The sequence below is a fragment of the Mytilus galloprovincialis genome, chromosome 8 (genome assembly GCF_965363235.1).
Source record: "Mytilus galloprovincialis chromosome 8, xbMytGall1.hap1.1, whole genome shotgun sequence".
Classification (NCBI taxonomy): Eukaryota; Metazoa; Mollusca; class Bivalvia; order Mytilida; family Mytilidae; genus Mytilus; species Mytilus galloprovincialis.
The window spans coordinates 30,675,447-30,699,996 of record NC_134845.1 but is presented as its reverse complement, the minus strand read 5'-3'; the positions used below and the strand labels follow the sequence as shown (position 1 = coordinate 30,699,996).

Sequence of the window (24,550 nt, the reverse complement as noted above, 5' to 3'; positions counted from 1 at the left end):
CCTGGATCCATGCCTAAAAAAATCTGAATGGGAACATTTCCATAGATTTAACATAGGATTGATAAAGCTCGAGTTCAATTTGTAACTTTGATTGTTTAAGTATTTTGTGTTTGTAAAGAATATGATAAGTAAAAAGGTGCAATAGTATTTGTGTTATTTAAAGTTGTATTAAATATACTGCATGTATACAATTTTTATGATATTTCTTTATAATACAGCACACATTTTAATGTGTCATCATGTAAACATTTGTCTTTCTGCTTTTTGCAATGACTGAAAAAACATAAGGTCCAGTGCAAATCTATTTTGGTTAGCAGAGGAATCTCAATTAAATGTAAAATATATTTTTTCTTGTTGTAGATCTTATGTTGTTAAAATGCTTATGATAATTTGATTCTTTTTTCTGCTTTTAAAGAAAGCCATTGAATTTAGAAATCTTGACTGTAACTAGTTATACTATTTGGTTAGATAAAATTGACATTAGATGTCTGCACTGTTTTGTACATGTAAACAGATCTGGATTAAATGAAAATGATATTTTATGTATACATGCGTGTTTGAAGATTGTCTGTGATAGTGTTATAATATATAATAATTGTTATAATTGGTGCTTAATCTAATATTTCCTGTGTCAGTTTTCTTGGTAGTATTTGTATCAAAATAATTTTTGATTTTTTTCTCAAAGTTAAGAAATGAGGCAGTTGTACTTGTTCAAAAGATAAGTGGTCTAAATAAAGAATGATTGAGTTTTCTAACAGAATTTTATTCTAATTTTAATATACTTCTCCAAAATGCTGCTTATGGCATTTTTTTCTCCAATATAAGAAAATGTGTGAATCTTAAATCTAGTTTACACGCTTTGTTTTAAATAGAAAAAATCTGAAGGATTGAAATTTAAAATCAAATATGATAAGATAGTTTTTATAATGTGCTTTCAGAAAAAAAAATGGATTTTATAACTTTCTTTTTATATAATTAAAAAGAAAGTTACAATTGATATGCATATCTGTCTCAAATTTTGTCTATTTGAATATAGATCTCTACCAATTGTGTTGTGCTATTTAACAATCCATGATGGCAAAAGACACATGCTCGACCTGCATGTTTGATTGAAGATCTAATCTATTTGTTTATGCTATTTTACAAGCCAAGATGAAGGAAGACACCTGATCTACCTTAATATGGTTAAATTTTAAAGATTAGTCATTGTTGTTTCTTGCTTTGTGCTGTTTGACACATTCCCCATTTCCATTCTCAATTTATCTTATCAAAGACTTCAATTTTCAGATATTTCTGATTGTAATGTTAAATTGTTATCCTGTTGACTGTAGGTTTTCTTTCCCTGTTATGGTTTTATAGATGATTGTAGGAGGCATTATGTTTTCAAGTCTGTCTTTCTCTCTGTCCGTCCAATAGACGTCTATTTGTCCATTCCATGTTAGGGTGAAGTTTTAGTTAAAAGTAGTTTACCACAAAGTTGTTGTCACATCAACTTTAACCTTACATATTATATATATTATGATAAAAACATATTATGCAAAATTAGGTATTTTTATCCAGACTTTGTGGGTCACTGAACAAGGAAATATAATGAGAGTTGGGCATGGTTTCCTTTAAGACACATCCTAGTTTTTAATTCATTGTTTGCATTTTTGTTATATAAATGAAATGGAATTATTTTAAATTAAAAAAAGAATCAGGAGGCTGGGAATGGAAGCAAGGATTTACATTACAGGGGGGATGGATTTTGGTTCTTTGATATATCTTTAGTGCTACACCATTGGACATATGATGCATAAAGGTATCACTGTTTCAATTAAAAAAAAATAGTAATTAAAGTATAATACAAATCTACAGTATTGATTGTCAAAATTTTACAATTAGAAAATTGTGTTAAAAGACTACATATAAATAGCCTTTACACATCTTGTTTCTGTTATTAGCATGGATTAAATATTTTATTGCTTATTATATCATTATAATATTCATACATATTCCATTTTTTTCTACAAAACTGTCATTTGACTGTTATGCATGGATGTTTTGTTATACATATTATTATCAGATGAATAAAAAATATCTATTTCTTATACTAGTAATTGTTTATTTCATTATCAATATCATGATGTTTTTGAAAGTACACACACTGTTCAAGTTGAAGATTCTTTGCAAAAATATGTGTGTGCCTGATTATGTACATTTCTTCTTGAACACAATTAAACCAACTCAAAGACACCATTGTTATAATTTTGTTTGTAAGATGCACATTTTGTCTACAAAACATTAATCAGTGATGCTTGAATCAAATCATTTAAATTTTCACAGATCCCATATGTGCTTTATTCTTTTTTTTCAGTTTTTCGATGTTTAGTATGCATGGGAAAATTAAGGTCAGCTCTGCATGCCTTCAATGTTATTGTTTCTCTTTGTTAGCTTGTATAGGGTAATGAAACATCTTACTTTGTGAAAACCACACTGATGATGGTATCATTAAAATACTAAACCATTTGATCGACATCATATTTGTTGAGTTGATGGATTGATATTTCAACAGTCGGTTTATTTTAATGGGTACTAATTGTGCACCCCTAATGGCGGACTTGTTTTAGTATTCATATGAAATTGAATTCATACAAAACAAAAAAAAAGATTTTGAAATCATTTTAAGATATATTGATTATGTTCTGTCCCCACAAGAGTTTTGAATATTGGTAAACTATTGTTGTCTAAATTTTAATAAGGTAAACACATACTTTATTTCAGAGGTTTGTAGATTCCTATGCCAAACACTAAAAAAATAAGTCGTTGTGTATGATATTGTACATGATATACCAGGCTAAAATAAAGTCAACAATAGTATACCGCTGTTCAAAAGTCATAAATCGATAGAGAGAAAAACAAATCAGTGTTACAAACCAAAACCGAGGGAAACACATCAACTATAAAAGGAAAACAAAGGAACAACAGGAACACCGAAGTGCAACAAAAATAAACGCCAACACACACAGAAACAAACTATTTGATAATAACTGCAATATTCCTGACTTGGTGTAGGAATTTTAAAGACAAAAATGATGGGTTGAACCAGTTTAATGGCTAGCCAAACCTCCCACTTTATGACATGTTAATGTTAAAAGTATCGCTAAAATGACAGCACTACGTGAGACAAATACATCGCAAACACAAAGAACATTCATAACAGAGAAACGCACAATCAAATAATATAATTGTGGTCCCACAACATGAAAACCACAAAACAACAATGAACATATTAAATCAACGAAAAACACTAAAGGATATAAAAACAGTGACACTCTTACATAACTAACATGCAATCTCGAACTATATACAATAAGTTTCAAAATATTTGTTCAAACAATTTCCATGACAAAGATGATATGGAAAAGCAATTTTATAATTATTTGGACTACAAACGATAACTGAAAACCGATTTGAAATAAAATTTTCTACGTTGGTGATGTTGAACAGTTGTATATTTTTTTATGATAGCCGTCTCCTAAGAACGGTGCTATTTAGTTTACCTATAATCAAAATTGATCAGTTTAAAACTCTATCGCAAGTTACACGATAGGTTATACATGGAAATAATGAATATTTGATTCCAAATATTTCCTAGAGATTTGCACATGTAAATGAGAAGTACACTTTATCAGTCTGAATATGCGGTCGTATTAGGGTGAAACAGAAAACCGTCCGAAATACAAGTCTGATTTACAATAGCACCATTTGTCTAGATTGTCAGGACCCTTAACTCTGATAGTCTTAGATTTTGTTACAGTTTTAGAAGACCAAATCCACTAATCAAACTTTTGGGACTGTAAGGGGTTGAAATCATTATCTGTAGTTGAGCCACATCACGAATGACAAGAAATGAGTTGTTCGTTCTCAATGTCAGAAACAATTAATTTACTATCAATATTGTCTTTTAAGATTCATCAAGAATATATTCGACAGTTTATGCTAAGTATAACTGTCATGTCTCACTATTTTAATATCTAATTAACATACTACAGTTTTGGTGTCTAAATTGGTATGGTATGTATGAACTTATTATCGGAAAGGTTATGAACACTCTGGGCCATGATGAAATAACTAAACGTTAAGAAAAAAACTCATTGAGACACATGTGATGATTTATTATATACAATGACATTTTAATAAAAATTATGACTTCAAAAAGTTTTAATAATCTCCCTAACAGCAGAATATGTTCCAGTCGCGAATCCTACAAAACCAAATAGAACTATTAAAATGTCTTTTATTAATTTCCACCATGGAAGTTGTCCATGCTCCATTGATAGAGTCAACATTTCAATTATAGGTGGTAGCATGAGCGCAAGTGCACAACTTGCAAAGGCCCCTATTAAAGATATTAGTAGATCTAAATGTGGTACCACCGCTGCTACTCCCACTGCAAACAGAAAAATGTATTCTTAATATAGACATTTCTAATGCTTCCTAAATGTTTCTTCAAGTTATAAGAATAAGATAAAAAAAAAAAGTAGTTGACCAAAAAATTATGTGGATATATTTCTTCCTACAATCCCCTTACTATTATTTGTCTGTTTGTCTTTTTCATTTTTAGCCATGTCAGTTTATTTTCGATTTATGAGTTTGACTATTCCTCTGGTATCTGTAGCCCCTCTTTTATGTGGTTTTCCCGTTTGCACGGTTTTACACTAGTCATTTATGGGGCCCTTTATAGCTTGTTGTTAGGTGTGAGCCAATGCTCCGAGTTGAAGACCGTAGATTGACCTATAATGCTTTACTTTTACAAATGGACTTGGATGGAGAGTTGTCTAATTGGCACTCATATCACATCTTCTTATATCTATTGTATGAATATTCGGAACTGGAAAATATGTCCACTGCAGTAAAATCGATGATGCATATTTTTCTTTGTAGATATAGAAAATATTTATAACTGCTTTCAAATTGCATAACCCAGTAAATTTAAAACATTAATTCTACTTCGCAAATTCTTTTATCTCACTACATGCATATAAGAAAACAAGAATGTGAGGGTTGTTGCGTCGCCTGAAAAGTATGTCTTTATAATCTGACGTACTGAAGAAAAGTAAGACGAACTCTTTTAAGTTCATTCAAAACATTTAATATTCAGTATCGAAAACTAGTAAGAAGTAGGTTCTGACAGATTTAAAAAGTGCAAACACGTTAAATAATAATTACTCATCACTATCAAATTGCTGACTAAAGATGAATACATAGTTCATAAGCAAATGGAAAATAAACAGTGACTGGTGTATCTCGAGTCTTGAGAAGACGACACGCACGTCTTTTGTACTACAGAAAGCATGGTCTCCTATGTGAGTTTTTACAAGTAATGGCGAGCCTAGAGAAGTCCGCACTTGTGTACTTACATGGAATATTATTAATAACGAAAATATTGAATCAGTCGAGACTCTACGAGTTTTCAACTCTCAGGCATAGATGGCCTGGAACAATGTGGAAAACGTAATCTATAAAGCACGAACCATTATCACGATAATAAATTTCGTCCTTATACGGTGTGAATTCACAGTATATAAAAATATGTTTACAACAAAATCTTTGTTTAACTCAAATTCAAAACAAAATCTTTGTTTAACTCAAATTCAAAACAAAATCTTTGTTTAACTCAAATTCAAAACAAAATCTTTGTTTAACTCAAATTCAAAACAGTGAATCGTGTTATATCAACGCTTGTTAAGGTCTTTCCTTTTACTAAAGGGAAAGACCTTACTGTATTTCTTCTGATTATTAGGTCTTTCCACCTTTCCGTGGAAAGACCTATAGGTTTTGTTCTGATTATTATTATTATTTTTTTTCTTCCGCCTAATTCTTTTCTTGCGTAATATTGATGTTTCAAAAGATGTCGCTTAGATATTTGGAATATGATATCATATAGTTTATACGCTTTAAATACTGACAATGGCGTAACAAAATACTTAACGTTGTAAGAGTTATCTCCCCAAACACTGTTTTTCTTGTGGCCACTACTCCTTCGCAACCGTAAAAGATTACGACAAAATTATTTTACCAAATTGCTCGTTACATCTTCAGGATTAGGATTTTAATTTTGTCGAAGCTATCCAGAGACTCCATATGAGAGTTATTCCCCCTTATGTATTTGATATAGGTGATATGCGTTTCTAACTGGTAAACCATAAGTGATGGAGACCTAGGGTCTCTTGATTTGAGATCCTTAGTCCAAAAAAATGAAAATAAGGTCAAGGTCAAAGGTCAAGGTCATATTCTAAAATTTGATTTTGGCTTATTTTCACTTATTTTCAAATACCGTATGACATATCGACAAATATTTTTTCCAAAATTGCAAGTTGCGACATCTCCTTACTTGTATATTTTGGTTGAAAGGGTGCGCATACAAGAAATGGGAGTTTTTGTCCATCTTACATTTAGAATTACGCGTAAAGTGGTATTACTCATTAACCAAACATATTAAAGACCTAGGGTCTTTTGATTTAAGGTCCTTGGTTTGTGACCTTGAAATTGAGGTCAAGGTCATATGTTAATACGACGTTCTAGATTTTGACCTTTGCTTTAAATTCATATAAATACATCATAAAGCCATAGGAACTAACATTTTAAACTGATTTTTCATATTTCAATATCAAAATAGATCTTTACTAGTGGAAAGACCTACAATTGTTCTCTGAACAATTGGTTTTTAATTATTATTATTATTATTATTATTATTCTTGTTCCGCCAAACTTTGACAAAATTTCCCTCCGTAACCGTAAGACGTGTCGCTTTCATGTTCACACTTTGTATCGGTGTCATGAATACCTATCCGGAACTCACCCTGTGAGTCGAAATATTTTGTCGGTTCGGAGTAATCCCTCCGAAACCCAAAAACCTTGTTATCGTTCCAACACCGTAACCGTAATAGGTAGAAAAAAAATGAAGGGTGAAATTTGTTCAGGACCAGACCCCGGTTCTTCGTTACATTTGGATCGAAAAGATTCAACGACTCATTGGTAGGGTTATGCCCCTATGAAAATTAACCGGTGTCGGTTGGCCACCAAAACTCAAAAACCGTAAGTCGTAGACACATAGGATCTTCACCAATCATCATCATTTCATGTATCTTTAAAAAATACCTCAAGGTCAAATTTGTATGTTGACCTTGACCTTTGACCTAACACCTTGTTATGGGATAATCTCAGAAACCATTATACTTACAGAAGTTTTAAATGGTGGAAAATGTTTGGGCCATTATGGCGCAACTTTGTTACATTTTGACCAAAGAGATTTGACCTTTCTATAAGGGGCATAACCCCTGTTTTAGGTTTTTGAAAAGACAAAATCAGCTTTTACTGTATAACCAAAGGTCCTACACCCTTGGGGTCTTCAGTAATGGCATTGGGGACCAATGACCTTGACAAAGGTCAAAAGGTCAAAGGTCAAGGTCATGTCCCAGATAGCGAATTTAGTGTTTTTAACCTTATTTAAAGGATTTTTAGTGTGTTTTCAAGCTTTTTAAGGTTGACCTTGACCTTTTCAATACATTCTACGTCTGTTGGAACATGTATTTTACATTAAAAAAGGAAAGACCTCTCAATTGTTCAAGAACAATTGACAGTTTAATTTAATTTCTATTATTCTATAGGGTAATTCAGAAAACATACATAATCCAAATTCCTGGCATTGTACCGTTGGATTATTATCATTTTATTTTGTATTCGAATATCAGATCACAACGAATATGTTCATCTTGTGGTATCCATCATCCGGCCTTGTTTTCCGATTGTGGCATTACCGAATGCGACATTCATTCGAACATCTGTGTGTCACGAGCAACACGACGGGTGTAACTAAGGACAGCTTAGTCTCCACGGGCATATTTACTTATTTGTATTTTCTGTAAATAATTGTTATGAATACCCATGAAACTTTATTTGCTCATGTTTTGGTTTCTTTCCTATTTTGCGAATAAAGCTTTTATCCTGGTATCTATGATTGGTATATTTGAAGGAGTAGAAATGACAGGTCGGTTTTTTTTTACACACTTTGCCATTTGATTAAAGACTTTCCTTTTGGAATTTTCCTTGGAGTTCAGTATTTTGTGTTTTGACATCTTTTTTTGTATGTTCTATAAATTGCTGAATGTCATATCAAAAATATTTCTTTTTACTAATAAAAGAAACTAACACATTAAACCAAAATACTATAGGTTCACATTTTACTTACATGAAAACAATACTATAATAATTCGGTATGGATATTCTGCATATATATGAACTTTTCTGCTCGAACCTAATTTTTTAGCTATCCACGGAAATGTTATTTTAACTGGCACATATATCATCAGTCCATATGATATAAACAGAGATGCAGCAAATATTAAGTTCACAGAAAGATATAACCTACAATTATATGAGAAAATCTTATTGTTGAAAATTAACTTCTGATTCTACTCTGTCATGTTTTACCTTTTCAGTAATTAAATGCAAAATGTGTTATTTTAGACATGTGGAAGGCTGTACGGTAACCTATAGTTGTTAAATTCTATTTCACTTTGTCTTTGATAAAGAGTTTTCTCATTAACAATCAAACCTCATCTTCTTATCAATATATGTATTAAATGTTCTTCTTGTCTCACACACAACAACAAACCATACAATGGCAAATAAAAAAGGAACAACCACCTAGTATATGTTTATTGGAGTAAAAAGGTTCAAAGAATATAAGAACCATGAAGATGGACCAAAGGAAAAATAAAAAAAATGGGATGCTTAAAAATAAAGTATAGAAAAAAAATATTATCAATGAAATGAAGGCAACAACTCTCAAAAATAGAGAACCTCGTATATTGAATAGACCATATTGCATACTTGATAGAAAACGTATGATGTTTAAGTTACGACTGCATTTAGAGTGTTTGTAGGCATTTCGAACTGACATAATTATCTGGTGATAAAACCATTATCAGTATTCATAAACAAGGACGTTCTCATTTCAAAAAGAATGCTCATACAGAGTTCTGATGAATGACGATGAAAACTGAAAACTGACGCAATTTAAACATCAGTAAACTACTGTCGCCTCAATTTTATAGGTTTTAAACATACCTGTCAACCTGTGACGATAAAAATGCAGGTCATGACCTGCATTGAAGAATCAAATCTCAGGTCATAACGCGTACGAACTTTTTCGAGCTGAATTTCAGTATTTATGGTATATTTTCTTATAATGTATATCAAAGATACCAAAACATCAATGCATGTTCACTTTGTTAAGTCATTTTAAATCTTATTAAATATTATTTCATTGCACTTTTAAAGATTTTTAAAAATTTGTGTAATTCAGTCTTATGTGCTTTACTTTTGGAGAGAAAATACTACAATCATCAAACACTAGAATTTAATGTAATTCTTAAATGTTTGAGACTATTGACTATGTAGCCTTTAACCATACTATATTTTCATTGAACAAGGAAATTAGACTATGATAAAATATAGTAATACAGTTAAAGGAAGTATAAAAGTAAAAAATAATGTTCAACTTTTTTTTTAAATTGTATAAAGGTATAAAAATAATGAAAAGTTATTTTTAATATGTATTTGAATTTGATATTTTTATGATTTAATCTTTTTCACCCATAAAACGTAAATATAAGGAATAATTTTGAATGGTGACAAATAAGGGGAAGTAACTCTAGTTCAGTTTGTAAACCACATGGTGCAATTTATTTACAACCTAAAGCTAAGGTAATTGATGTTAGTTAACAGTGAGTTTGACACCAAAGCTGTCAAGTGAAGCCATGCACTTAATGGGTCACTTAATTTGATAGTTTACATAGCTAGATGAACTTCCTGTTCATGGAAGAATTACGAATTTGCCGGTATTTCAAAGGAATATTACTTATGAAATCAATCTCAAGGCTAAGAAATACGGGTGAAATCGGGTCATTTTCGGAATTCCCGGGTTATTTCAAATGACCCGGCGGGTGTTCCGGGTGATCCCTCAGAATTGTGAAAATCTCGGGTCACACCCGCAGAATACGGGTCAGTTGACAGGTATGTTTTAAAATTGATGCCAATAGATGAATTCTTATATGATGATGTGATTTTTACAATTATTCTGCAGTTGAAAACTATGAAAGAATGTAAACAGAAAAATATATCTGCAATAAATGATACTATATTTCAACAGGGAAGAGAGTCAGAATAATGGTTATATTGGTTTTGGGCGTGGTTCCTGTTTCTCAGTTTATAGTTTTCTATGAAGTGTTTTGTAAACTTTTTTTGTTGTTTTTTAGCTAAGGCGATATCAGTGTGTTTTCATCTTATAAGTTTGAATGCTTCTTTGGTTTCAAGTTTATCTTTTTCGTATTTGTTTTGTTTGATTCTACATATTTTAACAGTCCTTCTTACAGTCAACAACCGTATGCATATGGAATTCTAATGATTCTAATGACACGTAGTTTTAAATTAATGTTACAATTGCAGGATTAAAACTCAACAAACAAGAGAAATTGAAACAAACCAATTGTCATTTGGTAGATTTAGTGTTATACTGCCCAAAGCATCTCCCCCAAATTTCAGGTAGCCATAGAAACCCATTGCTGTGTAAAGACTTGTCACAATCGCCATACCTAGGTTCATTACACCACTAAGGCCTCTAAAATCACTTGGGTATTGCATTTTATTTTCAATTGGCATAACCTGAAATTTTGAAATATATATTAATGCGTTAACGATATTCTTATAATGATGATGGTTGCTTTATTCTGTGAAATTTGGTATATAATTGCCAATTCGACATCTATCCAAAAGACCATATTTGTAAGGTGTAGTTTTTGTGTGTGAATGTGTGGTTTTTTTTTCAATTTCCCAATTATGAATACATATGGGATTTTTTTTTAAAAGTCATTGATCAAATTATGAAATGTACATACATATCTTTTGTATTATGTTTTAAAACAACGATAAGCAAGTGTGTTTTCTTTTTAGGAAGGCTGTCTTTTCATTTAGTTAATCCTTATCATCATTTAGTATTTTTATAGGTACCATATTGAAATTTGACCATTCATTTGTATGCACCAGATGTTTCTTCTAGATATAGCTTCCAACTTACTGACAGGAAGAAAAAAGTAAAATCACAAAAATACTGAACTTAGTGGAAAATCAATTTTGAAAGTCCATAATCACATGGCAAAATCAAATACATATCTATGAAGTAACCCGAGGGTAAAAAAATCCATTCTTTTTAATAAAAACAAAAAAAAATATGTTTTTTCCATATTTTGTGTAAAGTTATACGTATTTACTCACAAGACCTATACCTTCATAAGAAAATATCACTGTTCCGAAATATAACGGTAAATCATCAAAAGGCATCGAAGCTGGTCTTGACCTGTAGTCCGGTAATCCTTGGAATAAATACTGGAAAATTATCACAAGTCCCACAAAGTTAAATATGTTAGCTGCCATAGAAAAAGGAGCTAGTAGTTTTAATTCTTTTATAAATGTATATGGTATTAGCACAGCTGTAACAATGAGTAAATAATGTATAGTTGATAAGCTGTCTGGATAGAACGAATCTACAAACTGAAAAAAATAGTTAATAAATCTAAGTTCACTGTATCATTATAAAAACATAGAGATGTGCCTCGAATGGCAATTTAACAACTATTTATCAAGGACAAAATGAAAAAGATATTAACAGTTCTGAAAGGTCACATAATTGACTTCTACAATATGTAAAATCCTATTACTTTAGCTATATCCAACACCGCCTTCCACCTTTCCCCCTAGTTAAATAAATGTAAAATAATCAAAAGACAAAACTAACGGCATTCTTCAAGTTAATACTAATAAACGTAAAACATGTAAGCCTTCGTCAACCAACAACTACCATTGGACTACCCGTCCTTGGCTGAGGAAATGTATATACAAAATGTATTATAACATGTATACCTAACTTCAATTAATATTGTATGTATGGTTGTTTCCGTCCCTCTAAATATATATGTATTCCTTTTTTTTCGTACTGTAACCAAATTGTGTGTAAGGAATTCGCTTTTAATGTCAGCTGTGTACTACTTTGACTGTTCCTCTGATATCTTTCGTCCCTCATTTAAAACAGATGAAAACGTTAAGATGTTTTATTTTTTATGTTGAGATTGCTGTCAGATAGGGCGATGTTTCAATCTCCTTTAACTCGTATAAGAATCTTTGTATAGGCAATAGTGTATATTTCGAATATATTCAATTTTTCAAAAAGCCGTGTTACAAAAATTTTCAATCATTTAAGATGCCAGTTGTTGAACTTAAACCAACTACGAGAATCTCTATACAACAAAATCAACTATGTGCTATTATTTGAAGATGATACTTAACATGTGAGGGGTATAGCTGGCTATAAAACCAAGTTCAAACCACCATTTTCTACTTCAAAAAATGCTTGTACCAAGTAAAAATATGACAGTTGTTATCCATTCGTTTGGTGTGTTTGAGATCTTGATTATGATTTTGCCATTTGATTTGGGACTTTCCGTTTTTAATTACCTCGGAGTTATGTATTTTTGTTAGTTTACTTTTTTAACAATATTTACCTGCTTTATATTTTGTGCAACAAACAACAAATATATACAGCAAAATCCTGTTTGTGTGATGATTAAGAAAATATTGACTAACAGTCTACAAATATAAAATAAAACATCAGTTGATCAAATAAGTTATGAATTCCAAATTATGAGAACAATAATTTCTTATTCACGAACAAACAAAAATAAAAACAAAATGTTCAAGGAATTATTACTTTATTGAATCAAACTAACTATTTAGGTGAACGTGTTTTAAAATGTTAATAACAATATCTGGGTTCTTCTCTCACTCTCATCTTGATTTTTACAAAACGTTTCTTTATTGTATTTACTCACCGATACTTGGGTCAACAAAATATTAAAATACATCAAATATATTATTGTGTGGTTGTTTGTTTAGCATTGATAAGAGTTAAAGAGGGGGTTCAGATCTTACAAACATGTTTAACCCCGCCGGATGTTTGCGTCCATCCCAAGTCAGAAACCTTTATATGTATATTTTTATTTTGGTTTCATTTCAATGTTCCGGAGTGTAGTGTGTCGTCATTTTATCTAAACTAGTATACATCATTGTTGCTGGCCAGCTGATTTTTTGCTGGATTTTCTTGTAGCGTTTTAGACTTGGTCTTTTTAACACATTCCCTGTTTCTATTCTCTTTTCTGTTGTGTTCTAACCCAAAGCCGTCATCGATTCCGTATATATATATATATATATCACAATGTAGAGAAAGATCTGGGTACCCTTGGACTTTACACAGTAAAAAGGTTTCCAGTATATAGTTTAAAAGAATCCAAATCATAATAATCAAGTTTTGTTCTAATGCAAAATTAACTCTCTATTGTTTTGGTTGTCCTCTTTTGAGTTATGTAATTTATTATACCTTACTATATCCCAATCTTTCTTTTTGATTAGCTATATGCATATATATCATCATAGTTTGTATTAAAATTGATTTTCTACTTTTTTGTATCTGTTCTTAACAACCCACTGATGTGGACAACGGACTATACATAAATACCTACCGTCCAAACCATGCAATTCTTCTCACACGTCTGGGTCCTGTTTTAAATGCAGTTTCAAGGACACTTGCATAATCCAGTGAAGGTTCTTTAACTCTAAAGTTGACATTTATTCAAATATGAGAAGCAACATAACATAAATACAAAATTTCAATCCTGTTATCTATGATGAGTTTATAATACGCACTTATCCGAAAACAGGTGCACTTTTAATGAGTCTTACTTCAATTCGGTGATTTACAAGTAATTTAACATTTGGATTTTAGTTGATTTCAAGCAAGCGTTATTCATTTCGAAGGTCAACAATTCCCAAAACTGCCGTCTAGACGTACGTATATCAACAACAAAAAATCCTAATCATGCAGAGGAAAATTTAATGATACAATTAAAATCACAAAATACAAATAAAATTCGAAAAATAACAATTTCAATGGTATTTGAATTTTGAAATAAGTCTTACCTTTCGCTAAGTATATGACTACAGTTAAGTAACATATGCATACAATGTACGGCGATACCTCCTATCAACAGTATACCTAATGTTCCAACCTGAAGATGAAATATAAACAGTTAATACACTATGTAACAAGAATGTAAGCAATATTTTATTTAAAATCAGTTCACCAATGAGAGTGAAGATAACTAAATCATAATTATGTGCCGATATATGAATGAATGAATACTTTATTGCAAAAAGCATATATATGCTATAGCAACGAAAAACATATTTACAACATGACAAATGATAAACAGCAGAGATCAATACATATAAATCATTACAAGAAAGCAAATAACATTAAGTAACAATATGTGATCTGATTGACCAAGCAGATTTAATGTAGTTACACAATCTTTTAATATGTAAAACAGACTTTAATTTAAATAGATACTGTAATTTAGTAAGGTTTGGCCAAGAACAATAGAATGTTGGCAAATATATAGGCATAATTGATCTATAGGCAGGGCATACTAATAAAAAGTGGTATTCGTTTTCAACACACTGCATATTACAACATTTACATAAACGTAATTCTCTAGCCATGCTAGTATATCTTCCTGTTTCAATGTTCAGTTTGAATGTACCACTTCGCAATTTAGTTAAAAAGTGTGAATTATAACAAAAATCTAAATAATGTTCAAATCTAAATTCTAACTTTATATCCTTATAAATACTACGTTTTTCGCTCTTTTCTACATTTGATAACCAGCTTTGTATATACTTATCTTTAATTCTATTCTTAATTACATCAAAAAAACCAATAGTATGTATTTCTGATTGTTGATACCATATATAATTGAGACCAATATCAAATAGTAAGTCACGTACATTAGAAGCCCAGTTTTTTTTGCCATTATTGGCATCATCAAGTAACAATTTATAAACATCATAAACAATAGCTGTTTTGTTAGTTAACATATTCAACCAATATTTCAAAATTCTAAATTTTCTCATAATATACATAGGAAAATGGCCCAATTCTCCATATAAAAAACAATTTGGGACAGATTTGCCAACTTTTAAAATATATCGACAGAAACGATTGTGAATAATCTCAACATCTTTACCTCGATTGAAACCCCATATTTCCGAAGCATAATTAAGAACAAATGCCACCATACTGTCAAATAGATCAAAAGTTGTTTCTTCTTTGACAAGTACAAATCTTTCACTGAGTTTAACAATGACGATAAAGCTCGTGATCCCTGTTGGGACACACGTTTCTGAGTCTGTTCGAATTTTCCATTAAAATAAAAACATCATGCCAAGATATATACAGGAATTTACTATTTCTAGCTCTTCATTGTCGTAGAAGAATCTGGCACTTACTGGTTGCCATCCATTTCTAAATACTATAACTTTTGTTTTTTTCAGTATTAACTTCAATGTTCCACTTATGACAGTATTTCAATAATTTATCTAAAAGTTCTTGCAATAATTCTGGTGATTTTCCAAACAAAACAGTGTCATCCGCAAAAAGAATAAGATATATAAGAATATTATTCACAGTAACGGCATCATCCCGCATATCAATATGAATGTCCTCAATCAAGTCATTGATGAAGAATAAAAACAAAAGAGGCGACAAGGGCTCCCCTTGTTTTACCCCCATTAAATTATCGAACGAATCGGATAAAATACCACCAGATCTAACACGCATTTTAACAGAAGAATAGACAGATTTCACAATAGTAACAAATTTGGAGCTAATTCCACTTTTAAGGAGTTTATACATAAGTATTCTTCGGTCCAGCTTGTCAAACGCTTTACGGAAATCTACGAATGAACAGTACAGTTTTTGCTTTTGTTGAAGAGTATTAGTAATAATTCCATGTAATACAAATATTGCATCTATAGTAGATCGTCCGGGTCTGAAGCCAAATTAATTGTTGATGAGTTTTTCTTCTTCCTCTGACCACGACAATAAACGAGTGGTTAAAATAGTAGTGAATAGTTTGGATAAAACACTAACTAAAACTATTGGTCTATAGTTGTTTGGATCTGATAAATCACCAGTTTTAGGAACCGCTATGACCAAACATTCTGTCCAGTGATCAGGATATATTCCAGATGAAAAAATAAAGTTAAACAAAATTTTCAAAATTGGTGCAAATAAGATCGGACAACAAGATAGCATTTCGCTTATTATGCCATCATTTCCCGCACTCTTTCTTGACTTCATTTTATGTATTGCGGCTTTAATTTCATCCTCAGATATTTCAGTGTCTAGGTCATGTACTATATTCAAAATTTCAAAAACAGAATTGTTCATAAGGTTTAAAACTTCGTCACATAAATCCGGTGGGTTATCTCCAAGGATAGATTCAAAGTGTTTTAACATTAATGCATTGTCTATTTTGCAACCAGTGTTTCTTTTATTTTTACGAACCTCGGTCCAGAATTTCCTAGAGTTTGTTTTCGCCACATTACACAAAATTTCGCCTTTTCACCGCTTGTAATTGAACTTTGTTTCACCTTATTAAAATTGTTCCTTTCGGTTACATACAATTGTCTATTTGTTTCTGTGGGGTGTCTAAAGAAGAAATTGCGAGCACGATGGAACTGATCACGGACAGATGCACACTTTTCATCAAACCATTCATTATCCGGTCTATCTGTATTTGTTTTATCTCGTATAAGAATCGAACGACCAAAAACTTTAAAAGCATTGTTATACAAAATGTTTGAAATATCACTAACTGCACTATTCATATTATCCGCGTTCGAAATATTACTCACTAATGATGTTAAATTTTCTGTTTGTTGTTGTATACTTTCAACAAAATCGTTTGTTTTACTATTGTCCCATTTTAAAATATTATGAGTCTTAGGGTATACGTTTATTGGGCTTGCATCTGCTAAAACGAGTTCAAAAAACAACGGTGCATGGTCGGAATGTTCGTTGAATTCTAAAACATTAAAATCCGACAATAGTTTGTAATCGTCTGGTGATAAGAGAAGATAGTCATTTACACTTCTACCTTTTGATGTGCAAAATGTAAATTTTCCGTCCTGGTCTTTTCCTAATCTTCCGTTCGCCGCCGTTAGACCTGTATTGAAGCACAACTGTAACAGCTTTCGACCGTACGCATTGGTTGTACTATCTAGCGAATGGCGTTTCGGAATTATGGGGTTTTCAATGTGTTCGAAACTAGAAACATATCTATCTAAATTATCATTTTCTAAAATGTCATCAATTATACCTATGCGGCTATTTAAGTCACCACAAACAAAAACTGAACTATTGTGATTGTACTCTAAAATGACATTTTCAATGATCTCATGAAAATCAATATCATTAATTACATAAAATTTTGACCTCTCATGAGGTATATAAGAGAAACATACAATAATATCATACAGTATATTGAAAAAATCATGTTTAAATTTTATAACAACATTCCAAAACTCAGTTCTTTTTCTATTGAAATACCATCTATCAAATAACTTCTAAAAAATAGCTAAACCTCCCTCATTCCTTGTTCCAATGTTATTATCTCTATTTAGACTCAATAATTTAACGAAGCCAACGATTTCTATATTATTGTCATCTTTCAACCAAGTTTCACATAAAAACAAAATGTCATATTTGTTCACTAGGTTTAAAAAAGTGTTATCTTCAAAAACCGAATTCAGTCCATGAATATTCCATGAAAGACATTTTAAGTTCTTAAATTTTTCCCTGCTTTTTTCCTATAGTGTATACTCTTTGCCCCCGACATAGATCTGATCTCTAACAAAATACGCTTTGATGTTTTTCTGTCTCAGCTCTTTCAGTTGTGGAAGTTTTTCTCGACGACGGTTTTGTATTTCAACAGGAAGTTGTTCAGAAATTATATAATTCAGATATAGTGCAGCCTTATACTCAGTGATATTTTTCTGCTTTTCATTTTAAAGAAAATAGCAAAACTGACAATTTACAACCAAGATCAAGTTGGAATAAATGAGGGACAAAAGATACCAAAGGGACAGTCAAACTCATAAATCTAAAATAAACTGACAACGCCATGGCTAAAAATGAAAAAGACAAACAGACAAACAATAGTACACATGACACAACATAGAAAACTAAAGAATAAACAACACGAACCCCACCAAAAACTAGGGGAGATCTCAGGTGCTCCGGAAGGGTAAGCAGATCCTGCTCCACATGTGGCACCCGTCGTGTTGCTTATGTGATAACAAATCCGGTAAATAGTCTAATTAGGTAGGTCACATTCATGAAAGGGAAGGGGATTGTAGTTACGACGTAAGGAACATATCCGATATCATTTGTGAAACGGTTATTCCATAACGGTCAACCAACTCGTGATGGCGATCGTAAAATTTACGAAGGGATGATTTCAACTTCACCATTTGGAACTCTTCTTTAATAGCTTCCTTGTGAGCAACAACCATCTATCAAGAAAATCATGCTAGGAAATGCAAGCACGTGAATATCGTATCAATTGGGAGATATATACCCCGTATACAGGTGCTGCTGGAATGTTGCTATTTTAGAAATGGAAAGTTTACAATTGGAGAGCTGAAATCATCTTTTGTCGTAAAGTTTTGTTTTCAACCGACCCTCATTGTCAATTTCTAAATGTGACATAAAAAAAATAACGAAACTAAAACGAAGTCACTAAGAGCAGAAAATAGCTAACAACTAAAAACAAATCAGTGAGACGTCATTCGTCTCATTTTATGGTATTTCCTTTTCCTTTCGTTATCGTTAGTAGCAGTCTCTTATAATTATTTCCTATCAAAAGTTATTAACAAAGAATCTCACCCATAATCCAGCATTATTGACTGCATTGGGCATAGCTAGTATCCCTGTACCTACATTCCCTTTAACAAGATGCATCAGACTTGTAATGTTGCTGAAACAAGAATTGATGGACTGTATTACAAATGTGGACACCCTTCTCCAATATGAATCGAATTACAGGTCAACCAATCAAACTTATTTCAATAATTGTCTCAGTTTCTTTGATGTTTTCTTGTATTTTTTGTCAAGAAATAGTTATCAAAGGTACCAGGATTATAATTTAGTACGCCAGACGCGCGTTTCGTCTACATAAGACTCTTCAGTGACGCTCAGATCAAAATACATGTAGTTATAATGCCAAACAAGTACAAAGTTGAAGAGCATTGAGGACCCAAAATTCCAAAAAGTTATACGGCTAAGGTAATTTATTCCTTGGGTAAGAAAATCCTTAGTTTTTCAAAAAATTCATAGTTATTTAACAGGAAATTTATAAAAATGATCATATATTTGATATTCATGTCAACACCGAAATGCTGACTACTGGGTTGGTGATAACCTCGGGAACAAAACGTCCATCAGCAGTGGCATCGAACCAGTGGTGTAAATAGTTATCAAAGGTACCAGAAGAAACATTTATCGTAGATCTTTTGTGCATATCTGAAAACAACTATGTAACGAGATCATTTTTGTTAAAATAATGCTTATCATTGTTAAATTATGTAATCTACATATACAATATGTGAGTATAGCAAATACAAAATGTAATGCTTTAGTTCCTAACATAACATAAAGATGTGTTTCCTGAAAAATCTAGTTATGAAAAACCAAATGGAAAAAAATATTTATACCGTAGTTTGACACACCAAAATCACGTTGACGTGTGTATACAGTGTTTAAAAAATATGGAAAAGGGGAAATAATACAATGGGAGCAAATAAACGATTCAACTGGAAGGAAAGGGACAAAGCCATGACCATGAAAAAATAAAACAGACGATAAAATGAGCAAACCAAAAGAAAAACAGACAATACCATGGCCAAGCCTAAAGAAAAACAGACAGTGCCATGACTAGGTAAAACGAAAACGGACCAAGTCAAAAGAAAAACCGACAATACCATGACCGAGCCAAAAGAAAAACAAAAAAAAACATGACCAAGCAAAAACAAAAACACAGACACATGACCAAACCAAAGGGAAAAACCGACAATAATATATGACTTTGTCAACAGAAAAAGACAATACCATGACCAAACCAAAAGAAAAGAAAAACAGACAATACTATGAACCAGTCAAAAGAAAAACAGATAATACCATGACAATGGACAATGCCAAAAGAAAAACAGATAATACCATGACAATGGACAATGCCAAAAGAAAAACAGACAATACCATGACAATAGACAATGCCTAAAGAAAAACAGATAATACCATGACAATGGACAATGCCTAAAGAAAAACAGACAATACCATGACCAAGCCGTAAGAAAAACAGACAAAACCATAACCAAGCCAAAAGAAAAACGGACAATACCATTACCAAGGCGAATTAAAAACAGAAAAATACCATGACCTACCCAAAAGAAATGAGACAATATAATGAGCCAGCCAAAAGAAAAACATACAATATCATAACCAAACATCTGAAAGTTTTAAGTTCGGTATTTTTGTGATTTTACTTTTTAGTTTTTACATACAATACAAAGACAAAGCGAAAGAAAAACAGACTTCACCATGACAAAGCCAAATGAAAAGACATACAATACCATGACAAATGAAAGAAAAAATACAGAATATACCATGACAAATTCAAATTCTAAAGAAAAACAGACATTACCATGACCAAGTAGAAAGAAAAACAGTCACAGCCAGGACCATGCCAAAAAGATAAACAGCATTAACATGACCAAGCCAAAGGAAAACAGACAATATCATGATAAAGTCAAAAGAAAAACAGACTATACCATGACAAATTAAAAAGAAAAAAGAAAAACAGACATTGACATTACAAAGCCAAAAGAAAACGAACAATAACATGACCATGCGAAGAGAAAAACAGATATACCATTACCAAGCCAAAAGAAGAAACAGACAATGCCATGACCAAATCCAAAAGATAAACAACAAAAAGGCAAAAAGAACTACACAGGAAACGAAAGATTGGGCAACAGATACCCCACCAGGGGGATAAATGTTGCAGAATGTTGGGGATTTTTTACATCAATATTTTTGAAATCTCAAAACAGTGTAAAGTATCGTGGTTCTGGAAAAAATAAATTATCTTATCATTGCATATCTATATTTGTGTACTCACCTCACTTTAAGTCTTTTGGCTGTGTCATCTTCAAATGTGAGGGTATTTTGACTCTGTGGTACATACTCGTAACGATCACTTGTCTCTATCTCAGCCGATGAAGTAACGGATAGTGTCTTATCGTCTATAGTTGTTTCTTGCACTGTATGTAATAAACTCCTCTTCTCTCCCGAATCTCCCATATCACAAGGTGCTTAGATTGTCTAATTATTACAATAATATTTTAGTTTGTGTTGTATAGTATCATACATATGATTTTTGAAATAATACATTACCTGAAATACCTTCCATATGTATAGTATGTACATTTAAGACTTTGCCTGGCTATTGAAAATTTCTCAAGATAGTTTCCGTCCATAAAAAAAAGACTTCGATTCTGAGTATATTCCCTTGATGGGAACGTATGATCTTTCTGTTGTGTCTTGATTTCTAAGAGTTATCTCTTTAAAGTAGCGGTTTTTGTTTGGTTTAATTGCAATCGAAGGATTGAGTATTTGGTTAAGAAAATCTTCTAACACAAAGATTTTGTAAACATATTTTTTCCCCTTTATAATTAGCTTAACCACAGATAACTAAGCATCTCCTGCTATGCATGCATCGACCATCATTTGATTCCAAAAAGTTATTCAAACCTGCTGAGGTGTTTTAAGTTATCCTTTGAACTAATAATCTTATATTTATTGACCAATTTACTAGTGTTCACATTGTTAGTTTTATCATTTCATCCTATATTTCTATTTTTATACTTTTTGCACTAATATATCATGTGTATGTTTCTTTGAATACTTATATACGACGTTTTTAGAGGAAATATTTTCACATGTACGAAATCGGAATCAAAATTTAAGAAAACATGGTTTCATTGATAACAAATGAAGTAAGCTTGCTATCAGTATTAGTAAACATTCGCTAATATGACATGTATAATTTACATTTCAGTCGTGTTTTTTTTTATTGTTTTAATAATTTTTTTTTTTTTGCAACACCAATTTATTAACTGGTTTCACGGTCAGTATATAAAATGGACATGGTTTATTTATTTTTTTTATTTTTTCATTCGGTCATTTTATCCCGCATTTCTATATTTAAACAGAAAAGGGGACACGGACATGACAGAATATTAAGAATATGACTCTGCTACATTCAAAATAAAACAATGTGTATGATGGAACTCAGAGTGTTTGATATGAGTTGCGTCTGATAGAAATCGACAGCTAATGCAAATGTTTTTGTTTGTGAGCCAGCTGAAGCCTGAATCCGGATGTGAGATTTCATCGCTGTGTTGAAGAGCTGCTGTTGGTGACCTTTTGGTGGCCTTGTGCTATTTTCTGCTCTTAGGTCGGTTTGTTGTCTCTTAGACATTCAAATACGAATTAAATGATGAATGATGGCCTGTTTCGTAGGGTTCTTATAACACAATTTCAAATAGTTACAGACTTTAATTCCAAATAGATTTTTTAATGACCCGAAATAGGTATTCATAATAATTATAATTTCATTTGCCTATGATCGATTTATGTCCGACGCAGCTCACATTTTAAAAGAGATTATGAATAATCAAACAGATAGGGAAATGAATAAACGTCAATAGCTGTAATGTACTTCTGGTTCGTTTATTCGCCCTATTTTATGAAATATGGTTTATTTGCCTTACTTTCTGAAATAGCATACTTACAAAGTTTAGTAAACTATCCTATATATAATATATATGTCCACATGACTGTTACGTCAGTCATAACGAATATTGACTGATAATGAGATTTGATATCTATCAGCGTATTATACATTTTGTATCACTACCAATCTAAGGTTGATAACACCTGAAATCTTTTTCTAGTATTGGAAAAGACAAACAACACATTTAATTGTTTAAGAAAGATGACCACTTTCCCGATAAGCAATGGTTATACTTTGTTAACTACGTATCATGTTTTTAATAATAAAAAAAACAAGACTTTGTTGTATCTTGAGTATTTGGTAAGGTTTCACTATCAAACTGTTGGGGACAATGAACTATGTAAACATTAAAGTACATGTGCACTAGAGAGCAGACAAAGCAGGCATAGCATTAAACCGGCCTATTTAAGTTAAAATTAACACAGTTGCACCTCGAACGTGCGCATAGTGATAAATATAAAATAATCCCTATATCAAATGTAGCGCATGCCTTTTTTTTTTTTTTATAGTACTGTTCTATAAATCCGAGAAAGCTTAACCTTGACCACTATAAGTCTGTGACAACTAAGGGTAGGTGTTTTGGACACTTTCTAACCCTACATGCGTATATGCAATACCTTTTTCACTTTTGCAGTTCGCTCACATCGAATTATTTCTTGGCAAAAATATAAGAAGATTATTTTTTTTCCCAACAACATCTACTTTTTTGTTGTTGTAGCATTATTGGTTTTTCCTAACCAAAGGCCGTAGTTTTGAATTTAAAAATGTGAGGCGAAATTATGTTATATCACTGGACCTGAATGAATAAACGTGATGAAAAAGGATGAACATATTCGAAAGGAGGGAAATATTTCAATTTTTATAGAATTTGCTAATTTCCATATGTATTACCTCAGCTATATCTGTGTATTCCTTACCTTCGTCTTTAAATATTAATCGCGAGACTTTTGTTTTAGAAAATTAGAGAAATACAGTTCTCTTGAAATGCAAGCATTGTTTCATACTTGAAACTGACTTAAAATTAAGATGAGGTTGTAAACCCGTTGAATCAAACTAACTTCCTAATAGTAGAATATGATAATTCTTTATTTGTAAAACAAACAAAAAACAATTTTGGCATCACAAATACATAGACAAAAACAAACATAGAAAACTATAATGAAAACAGTAAGTGTAATTGAGGATGTGATCATTAATGGAACAAATGAATGTGAAGTAAAGTTCTGTGACTATTTTAAACGTGGACAGGAATAAATTGTATGATTAAAACCATACTCTTAACCTTAACAAATTTATTCTCAAGTATTTCTTATACATCATTGGCATTCATTTTTTAAATTTTTATTTCGAGCTTTATAATAAAAAAAAAAATACGTTAGACGCAAGATTTTTTTAGAGATAGTTGTACACAGATCTCTGATTCTAGGGAGTTCTCCATACTGAGACTATAAAAAAAAGTCCAAATCAAACAGATATATTGTTTTAACTTAAAACATTAATCAAACAGACATAGAAAAGTCTAATTGCACAAGGTCTTCGATCTATTTATATTTATGTTTATGTTAATATCAGGTGAAGTGACCATCGGCAGATTACGGAGGTCATCTCGATAGTTAATTCGAATTTCCGTCAAATCGGTGATCATGATTTTGACAGCTAGTGCCCCTTTAATAGTTTAGCATAGAATACAATTGTACGGA

The 24,550-nt window shown here is 31.5% G+C and overlaps 1 protein-coding gene across 4 annotated transcripts; it reads right to left on the bottom strand.

The window, feature by feature from the left end:
- Positions 1-4,136: 4,136 nt before the first annotated feature.
- Positions 4,137-22,913, bottom strand: LOC143085538 (neutral amino acid uniporter 4-like). 4 transcript variants are annotated; one of them, XM_076261937.1, is made up of 10 exons: positions 22,849-22,913; positions 21,174-21,376; positions 18,884-18,974; positions 14,074-14,162; positions 13,617-13,709; positions 12,603-12,687; positions 11,320-11,595; positions 10,532-10,710; positions 8,234-8,409; positions 4,137-4,432 (listed from the first exon to the last, which is right to left on the bottom strand). In XM_076261937.1, the coding sequence occupies exons 2-10, from the start codon at positions 21,353-21,355 to the stop codon at positions 4,194-4,196; spliced, it is 1,410 nt and encodes a 469-aa protein (XP_076118052.1). In that variant the 5' UTR covers positions 21,356-21,376; positions 22,849-22,913; the 3' UTR covers positions 4,137-4,193. The 4 variants fall into 4 exon arrangements, 2 of the variants coding, with proteins under 2 accessions (XP_076118052.1, XP_076118054.1); XR_012981359.1 differs by lacking the exon at positions 4,137-4,432 and having other exon boundaries at positions 8,235-8,409; positions 11,331-11,595; XM_076261939.1 differs by lacking the exon at positions 4,137-4,432 and having other exon boundaries at positions 8,247-8,409; positions 10,641-10,710.
- Positions 22,914-24,550: the final 1,637 nt, after the last annotated feature.

Bases quoted from the DNA above. Each gene is read 5' to 3' on its own strand.
- LOC143085538 (XM_076261937.1), bottom strand. From the start codon at position 21,355: ATGGGAGATTCGGGAGAGAAGAGGAGTTTATTACATACAGTGCAAGAA. The intron at 12,688-13,616 runs GTAGGTATTTAT...TTATATTTGTAG, and splicing joins AGAATTGCATGGTTTGGACG to ACTGTTAGTCAATATTTTCT. The intron at 4,433-8,233 runs GTAAGTAAAATG...TTCTGTTTGCAG, and splicing joins TATTATAGTATTGTTTTCAT to TGGGAGTAGCAGCGGTGGTA.